We start from the raw sequence: 9,166 nt of genomic DNA, 5'->3' as shown, positions 1-9,166 counted from the left end.
CATTTCAGTTAAGGTCAGCATAGATTTGCTGACAGGTTGCAAAACTCAAATGGACACTGATGACCCATTTGCTTTGGGGAAAAGTCCATATTTTTGTGCAATATCTCCTCTAGGACCAAAGCGGATGGGGCGTATTATGAAAGAGGGTTAATTTTTTTATTCTCTGATTGGATGTGAGAGTCACTGGCAGGACCAGTATTTGTTGCCCATCCTTAATTGCCCTTGAACTGAGTGCCTTGTTCGGTCATTTCAGAGGGCGCTTAAGACTTAACCATATTGCCATGGGTATGGAGTCACATAAGCCAGCCCAGGTAAGGACAGCGGATTCCTTTCCCCAAAAGGGCATTAATGAACCAGATGGGTTTTTATGACAAATCAATGATAGTTTCAAATTAGATTTTATTAACTAAATTTAAATTCCACCAGTGGTGGGATTTGAACCCATGTCCCCCCAGCATTAGCCTGAGCCTCTGGATTACTTGTCCAGTGACATTACCACTATGCTACCATCTCCTGAAATTTGATTCCTAATTATGACATCATTAGGTTCCAAGAAATGTCCATCTGACCCTAGCTTGCAGTGGGGATTAACAGCTAAGAAGCAAAGGGTAAATAGAAAGCTACTTGTGGTGGTGTTGGGATTCAGCCTGTTTCTGTTTGGCAGTTTTCAAACAGATCCTGGTGTTGAAGAAGCTCTCTGAGAATAGAGGAGAGACTATGTTACTGTGTGTATTATACAGTTGTAAAGAGCAGAAAGCTGAAGACAGGAAGGATAAGGGACTGTGGATTGGACAAGACTTATTACTACTCTATACAGCATTGCCAGAGCCCACCAGCCCATTTAAAGAGATCGGAGAAGGGATTCTGTGCCATCAGGACTGTTGTACCCCAAGTAAGAGGGTTTGTAGACATGTGCTTTGTCAGCAGTGACTGTGGCTGTGGACTTTATATGGCTGCTGGTAAGTGCAACTCAATGGCTGAAACAATTGAGTGGGAAGTGAGTGATCTTACATACTGGAAATAGTTGGAAAGACTGAGATTGTACATCGTCCCACATTTGTGCTGGAAGTAATGCAAGTGTTTTTAACTACCTGTGGCACCTTTGCTTTATCGACTATTTAATGTGAAATTTACCTCTGTTTAAAATATCCCTCACCTATTAGTTAACATTTGAAATACATTGATTTTAGTTGGTTTCTCACATTAGAAGTTTTAAAAGGTGAAATTTTGTCCAGCAGTTTACTTTTTGTTGGTATCGTGGGGATTCCTTTCATTTTAAAGTTTTGTCTCTATGGAGATCATAACAACGCTTACAACAGGAGTGCATTACAGAAACAAGCTACAAATGTTGAAATTCTTTATATTACAATATATTCTTTATGTTAAGTACAACATTTAAATACAAAAAGTTAAATTCAAAAGGTCCAAGGATTTTAATTGTTGGGAACTGAAACAGGAATGAGTTATAAGTGAGTTAAACTATTCTGGAATCCTCCACCTAGACACCAGTAGCAGTCAAATGTCCCAAGTTCTCATACAATTTACATATGATTACACACATTTTACACCCACAGCATGATAGGTTCCTTTTATAACCCAAGGTTAGAATAACTTGCAATGACCTGTTCTATGGTTGTAAAACAATCCAGAAAATCCTCTTCTGAGATTCCGTGCTTCACATATTGATGCACATATGCCCTAAAAAAAAAAATCACAGTCAAATAATCCCAAACAAATTAAAACAAAGATCTGCAAAACAAAAATGTATTTTTGGCTTAAAATTTTTTCCAAGACTTTTATCTAAAACTAAAATGATTTCTAGGATTATAAGGTGACAGTGGTAGCAGGTGGCTTGTGACTCCTGAAATATGTCATGCCCCAGCATATTATGGGACTGCATCCAAATACTTTTAAAACTGGACAGACTATTTAAAGTGGCTGCTGCGAGTCATGTGACCTTTGGCATTTGAACTACAGTCAGTCCTGAGTCTCAAGCAACCACCTAATTAAAGATGGACATTCACAGCCATCTGGAGAATTCATAGATCTCTTTGGTCAAGGATGGACCAACACAAAAGGACTATAGAATTTCCAGCCTGTCTGTTTCATTCTGGACAACAGGGAACATCAAAAGTCAATCTGTGATAGACAGAAATGAATGGACCCTATCAGCCTTCCATTGCATTATGATGGTTTTCCCCCATCCAAACTAGATTGGGTGAATCTCAAAGGTGTTAACAACAACACAGGACGTTGGAATCAACATACACACCACCCCTTATTTAGGAAAGGACTTTGAACTTGTAAAAGTCACATGTGGTCATTTGGTAGTACAGAACTTGTGTATTGCTTGAAAAAGAGACATGTAATTGAAGCTTTTTGTCTTGCACTCATCAGGACAGCTATGCAAGATAAACCAAAAGGAAAGGAAACAAGAAGTTATACTGCATGAGAGGAGAGTGCTGATCGGTTGGACTCTGATTGGTAGAGGCGTTGCCATGAAGCATGCAGCAGAGAACAATTAACTGTTAACTAAGTTTTTCTTTGTTTTAAATTCAAACCAGGCAGGTCGACTCTGGTCAAGGCATTGCCATGGGGCATGAACCAGGGAATGGCTGTCCCAGAGGCTTTTGTTTAGTTGAAGAAGGCACATTACACCTTTTACAACTTAAACAAAAGCAAGGGGGACAGCCATTCCCTGGTTCATATGCCTTGACCAATCAGAGTCAACCTGCCTAGTTTGAATTTGAAACAAAAGCTTGGCTGTTAACAGTTAACTGTTCTCTGCTTCATTCTCCATAACAACACCTCTACCAATCTGAGTCCATTTGCCAACCAATCCAATAGCAGTCCTCTCATGCGGTATAAATTGTTGTTCCCTTTACTGTTGGTTTATCTTGCAGAGCTGTTCTGATGAGTACAAGACAAATCTATCATGTCTATTTTCTCGACAAAAGTCACACGATGAGGGAGCCATGTTGTTGTCTACTTTTAGATCAGCTAAAAGCTTGTTTGCAGGCAGTGTTCCATCAAACTAGCTGCAAGACATTCAAGCAGACAAGGTAACTAACAGCAATACCTTGCAAGAGGGAGATCTCAACAGAGGGAAGAGCTGTTCCAACTTAAAGTTCACCTGAGACCCAACCTCATAGAAATTCAACTGCAGGAAACCTCCCAGCCTGCTGATAATCCTCCACTTTATAACCTCATTTCAACTTTAAAGCATCAGCTTTGTCCAAGAAACCAGGCCTGCAATGCAGGAGATAGAGATTGTAAACCAGAGACATAGTTAACCATAATTTGTAGCAGTGTCCTATCTTTACCTGTAACCTATCTTTGTGTGTGTCTGATCGAATGGATAACATTGAGTATTTTCAGGGTGTGTGTGAGAGAATAAATAACCTCCTTTATTTTAAAACTCAAAAGCTTACTGCTGAAATTATTTAATTGGGATCCACACTCCGCGGATAAGAAAAAACATAACTGATCATGGATTCATAAGGGAATACATAAATTAAGTTCTTGACAAAACTAAGGGAAAAGAAGATTAGAAAGTAAATATTCTCAAATGAAAAAGAAAACTACTGCAACAGTAAAATGGGCCTGAATTTTTCCCTCGTCAGGCCTGGGAGTGGTAGGGAAACGGGCCCCTGACTGTGATGACTGGCCAATTAATGGCCAGCCAGCGTGAAGCACCCACTAAAAAGCTCATCGCTGCTGGGGTGGGGGCAGGAAGACGACAGATGACAATGTCACCGTGGGCGCGGGTGAGAGCTTCCAAAGGGCTCTCTGAAGGCAGACAGTTACCTCAGGGAGCTGCAGACCTGCAAATAAAATAAAGCACAAACAAGCTGCAAAAAAAATGTCCATGCAGCACTGTCAAGCACCCAAAAGCATACCTCATACCTGTCCCCAGATATTTCTTTTTATTCTATTTCCTAATAGAGATTTCATAAAAAATGTAAAGGCCACCTGGCCAATTTGCCCATCCGCCAACCATAAGGTTGGACGGGCCATGAAAAATTGCAGACAATTGCGTCATTAATGGGCTTACTTGCCCACTTAATTGTCGGCGGGCACATTTCCAACTGCTGCGTGCACACGCGGAGCAAAATATCGCGCGATGATGTCAGGACACTCGCCCGACATCATCTTGCGTAATTTTATGACCGTTCGGTGCGTGCCCACCCGCGGAACGTAAAATTCTGCCCCATGGACACTGAACAATACAGGTTCACACCTTCCATCCTATACATGGGTGCAGAGTGAAGATTCCAGCTTCTCTACCGGGAAGGGGAGGCCCATAAATTAACCAAGGGTGAGTTAAAGTTGTATTATAGTCTCTGGTAACATGGGGTATTAGCAACAGCCTGGTATATGCAGTAAACTGCTTGAGTCACAGAACTGACAGGCCAAGTAGACAAAGGAGGTAAAATTACAGGAATAAAGTACCTCTATAAAATACAAATAAAAGTCATTCAAAAGTAAACAAATCCTATTCTGAGAACCTGACATCTTAAACTGATACTAACCGGGAGGCAAACATGTCCCAAGCTTTTGTAACAGTGCTGTCCAGGGGTTTCAGGAGACACTGGCTATTGCTGACAACAGTGGCTGATTTTTCATACTTGTTGAAGGCTGTGGAGGTTCTCCATATGTTGAGGGCAGAATCAGCAGGCATCCAGGAGGTGTACAGTGCCTGCTCTTTAAAACCACCTGATAAACAACATCATAGCAAGTTAATATTAAGTGCTAGACTGGAGCCGGGAGCAGAAGACTGCTGCAGTAGGAGATTAGGTCACAAATTTAAACTAGAGGCAAAAGCTTAGAACTAGAGGCAAGATTTGCCCCTGCACAAAAGGTGATAAATTGCTTGGGTGCTCCTGAGACACAACATAATTAACAATTGCTATTTCTTTGCTTTCTGTTGAAGATATTGCTGCACAAAGTTGTAAATAACTGTATTTAGTACAGCTTTTCAACATTGATATTAATCATGGTTAGGAACTCAGGATCTCAAATTATGAAAACCAAATAGGTTAAAACACTGAGCAGCAACAGGATCTTTAGTTTCATCAATTCAAACAGCTTAGGATGTGAAAGGACATTTTTATCATTCCAAATTTCCTATAACTGATTCCCTAAACAGTTTGATGTCAAACTTCAGATTTGCTATCAAAAGATTTTGAAAGAACAAAAACATGGGGTAATATCAGGCTTAGCAGATTTACAGATGTATGGGAGGCTCCAAACACTTGGCTAGACTGTTGGGATATAACAGTAACAGATTCTGGTGCTCAATTGGCTGGCTAACATCCTAAGCTTTTGCTTTTTCTGAAGGGCAAGTTTAAACTGCATTCAAGAGAACTTTTTCAGCCAGTATGTAACAAGCCCAATGAGAGGGAGTGCAATTCTAGGTTTAGTCTTAGGAAATGAAGCTGGGCAAGTAGATAAAGTAGCAGAGGGGGAGATAGTGACCATAATATAGTTAGATTTAGCATCATTAAGGAAAAGAACAAAGATAAGACAGGAGTAAAAGTTCTTAATTGGGGGAAGGCAAATTTTACAAAGCTGAGAGGTGAGCTGGCAAACTGGATACTGCTATTAGAAGGAAATACTGTGTCAAATCAGTGGGAGGCATTCAAAGGCGAGATTCTAAGGGCACAGTGTAGACATTCCCCCACAAAGCAAAAGAGTGGTACTGTCAAATCTAGAGCCCCCTGGTTATCCAAGAGCACACAGGCCAAGATAAGGCGAAAAAGAAAGCTTAGGAAAAGTCACAAATTACTTAATACTGTAGAAAACCTAGAGTACAGAAAGTACAGGGGTGAAGTAAAAATGGAAATTAGGAAAGCAAAGAGAGGACAAGAAAAAATATTGGCTAAAGAAAATCCTAAGATGTTTTATCAGTACATTAAGAACAAGAGAATAACTAAGGAAAAGGTAGGACCTGTCAGAGATGTACATGGTAACTTGTTGGTTGATGCAGAAGATGTGGGCAAAGTTCCTGATGAGTACTTTGTCTCTGTCTTCACTAAGGAGAGGAATGATGCAGCCATTCTAGTTAGAGGAGGAGCGTGAAATATTAGATACAATATGCATAGTGAGAGAGGAAGTGCTGGAGGAATTGGCATCCATGAAGGTGGATAAACACCAGGGCCAGATGGATTGTATCCCAGGCCGTTGAAGGAAGCCAGGGAGGTACCAGAGGATTGGAGGTCTGTGAACTTTGTATCATTATTTTAAAAAGGTGCGAGGGATAGGCCAGAAAATTATAGGCCGGTCAGTCTAACTTCAGTGGTGGGCAAATAATTCTGAGAGACAGGATAAACTGTCACTTAGAAAGGCACGGATGAATCAGGGATAGTCAGCACGGTTTTGTTAGGGGAAGATCGTGTCTTACTAACTTCATGGAATTTTCTGAGGAAGTAACAAAGGGGATTGAGGGTTATGCAGTGGATATTGTCTACATGGATTTCAGTAAGGCATTTGACAAGGACCCGCATGGCAGACTGGTCAGGAAAGTGAGATCCCATGGGATACAGGGGAAAGTGGAAAGTTGGATCCAAAATTGGCTCAGTGACAGGAAACAAAGGGTAATGGTTGATGGGTGTTTTTGCGAATGGAAAACTATTTTCAGTGGTGATCCACAGGGCTCAATGTTGGGGCCCTTGATGTTTGTTGTATATATTAATGATTTAGACTTAAACGTGGGAGGCATGATTAGGAAATGCGCAGATGATACAAAAATTGGCCACATAGTTGATAGTGAAGGGGATAGCTGTCGACTCCAGAATGATTTCAATGGTTTGGTTGAGTGGGCGGAGAAGTGGCAAATGGAATTCAATCTGGAAAAGTGTGGGGGTTTGCATTTGGGGAGGGCAAACAAAGCAGGGGAATACTCAATAAATGGGAATTTGTTGAGAGGGGTTGAGGAAGTAAGAGACCTTGGAATGCATATCCACAGGTCCCTGAAGGTGGCAGGACAGGTGGACAAGGTGGTCAAGGAAGCATATGGAATGCTTTCCTTTATTGTGCAAGGTGTTGAATACAAAAGCATAGATGTCATGATAGAACTACATAAAATGCTAGTTAGGCCACAGCTGGAATTTTGTGTACAGTTCTGGTCACCACATTACAGGAAGAACAAAATTGCTCTGGAGAGATGGCAGAGGAGATTTACAAGAATGTTGTCAGGATTTGAAAATTGCAGCTATGAGGAAAGATTGGATAGGTTGGGGTAGTTTTCCTTAGAACAGCGGAGGCTGAGGGGTGACCTAATTGAGGGGCCTAGATAGGGTAGACAGGAAAGACTTGTTTCCCCTAGCTGAGGGGTCAATTACCAGGGGGCATAGACTTAAGGTGATTGGTAGAAGGATTAAAGGGGACATGAGGAAAAACTTTTTCACCCAGAGGATGGTGGGCGTCTGGAATTCACTGCCTGAATTGGCGGTTGAGGCTGAAACGCTCAACTCATTTAAAAGGCATCGGAAGTGCTCTAACCTGCAAGGCTACAGACCAGGTGCAGGAAAGTGGGATTAAAATGAGCAGCTAGTTTCTTTTTTCACTTTATGGCTGGCGCAGACACGATGAGCTGGGAATGACCTCTTTCTGCACTCTAACTTTTCTATGGTTCCACAGTTTAAATTCTGGCGTTTCACCTTCCAAAATGCATAAAGGAGTGCTTCATAAGACATGGGGGAGAACAAGAGATGGCACTTTGCTTGTAGACTGCAAGCAGGAGGTGATGGGGGGAAAAAAGAGGAAGAGGAGGATTTATAGATCACAGCCTGAATTACTTTTAAATACAGACACTAAATCCAGCAGCCAATGTGTTCACCTGAGGTCTCAACAGATGAGATGAATAAGCAACTGTTGGTAGTGTCTGTAAAACTTTAAGCAGTGCCATGAGTTCTTTAACATCCACCTAAACCATAGAAACAAGCAGACAGGGCTTGAATTTAACATCTCAACAGGAAGATAGCATCTGCAATGATGGTGCGCTCTCTGGTCTGCATTGAGGTATCAATCTAGATTACATACTCTAGTTCTTGAACCCATTGCTACCTGACTTTGGTGAGAATATCAACTAAGGTAAGGTAGCACACACTAGTAAACTCAGTGGCTTCTATCTACATTGAAGATGTCAGTCTGTACTCACCTGTGTCAGCTTTCGATACCTCCTTCCCTCGCAATACCAGCAGATTAGCCACAGAGGTATTGGAGTGCAGCTCCCTGTTTGAGGAAGGTTTCACAGCTGCAGGGAGTCCTGCTGGGGGCAGCTTCACTCGCCAGTCAATACCTGACAACAGAAACACTAAAATTTTCTCCTGAACATATTCATAAAAACAAAGGGAAAAAATTTGCCTGTTTCGGCATTAACATTTTCAAACACAAAAATAATCATTTGCATTAATATATACCAGGCTCGAGGGGCAGAAGGGCCTCCTCCTGCTCCTGGGTACACCACATTATATGGTCAAAGTTGCTGTGAAAAAGCAGTGATCTTTAAAAGCAGATGCAGCAGCCAATCAAACAGCAATGGAATGGTGAAAGTAAAATACTGCAGGTGCTGGAAATCTGAAATAAAAACAGCGTGCTGGAAGAACTCAGTCTGACAGCATATGTGGAGAAAGAAACAGAGTTGATGTTTCGAGTCCATATGACTCTTCTTCAGAGCAATGGAATGGTGTTATTTAATGGAAAAGTTTTAATAAGTGAGCAGACATCATTGTCCATCACATAGTGACATGTCATAATTAACTATTGCATTAAACAAATTAAGTGTAATGACAATGAAACACATCACATGCTGCTGCACAATGTTTCAACCTCAATTTAATATCTCAGTTGAAGGGTGTCATCTCTAGCAGCGCAACACTCCCTCAGTACTGCCCTCCTGGCAGTGTGATACTCCCTGAGTACTGCCCTCCTGGCAGTGTGATACTCCCTCAGTACTGCCCTCCTGGCAGTGTGATACTCCCTCAGTACTGCCCTCCTGGCAGTGTGATACTCCCTCAGTACTGCCCTCCTGGCAGTGTGATACTCCCTCAGTACTGCCCTCCTGGCAGTGTGCTGTTCCCTCAGTACTGCCCTCCTGGCAGTGTGCTGTTCCCTCAGTACTGCCCTCCTGGCAGTGTGATACTCCCTCAGTACTGCCCTCCTG

At 41.8% G+C, this 9,166-nt stretch overlaps 1 protein-coding gene across 3 annotated transcripts in view; it reads right to left on the bottom strand.

Annotated features, from left to right (window-relative positions):
* Positions 1 to 1,340: 1,340 nt before the first annotated feature.
* tubd1 (tubulin, delta 1) overlaps positions 1,341 to 9,166 on the bottom strand; it is a 44,625-nt gene continuing 36,799 nt past the window's right edge. For 2 of the 3 annotated variants that reach the window (XM_078535091.1, XM_078535092.1), the window contains 3 exons: positions 8,162 to 8,302; positions 4,533 to 4,716; positions 1,341 to 1,698 (listed from right to left, as the gene is read on the bottom strand). In XM_078535091.1, the coding sequence (XP_078391217.1) occupies positions 1,590 to 1,698; positions 4,533 to 4,716; positions 8,162 to 8,302 (434 nt within the window). In that variant the 3' untranslated portion in view covers positions 1,341 to 1,589. Of the gene's footprint in view, positions 1,699 to 3,079; positions 3,250 to 4,532; positions 4,717 to 8,161; positions 8,303 to 9,166 lie in introns of all 3 variants that reach the window. The other variant, XR_013574256.1, reaches the window with a different exon arrangement.

This window comes from Cetorhinus maximus, unplaced genomic scaffold, assembly GCF_964194155.1.
Source record: "Cetorhinus maximus unplaced genomic scaffold, sCetMax3.hap1.1 HAP1_SCAFFOLD_264, whole genome shotgun sequence".
Lineage (NCBI taxonomy): Eukaryota > Metazoa > Chordata > Chondrichthyes > Lamniformes > Cetorhinidae > Cetorhinus > Cetorhinus maximus.
Note: the sequence above shows the minus strand (reverse complement) of the source record. Positions and strands in the feature narration are given on the sequence as shown.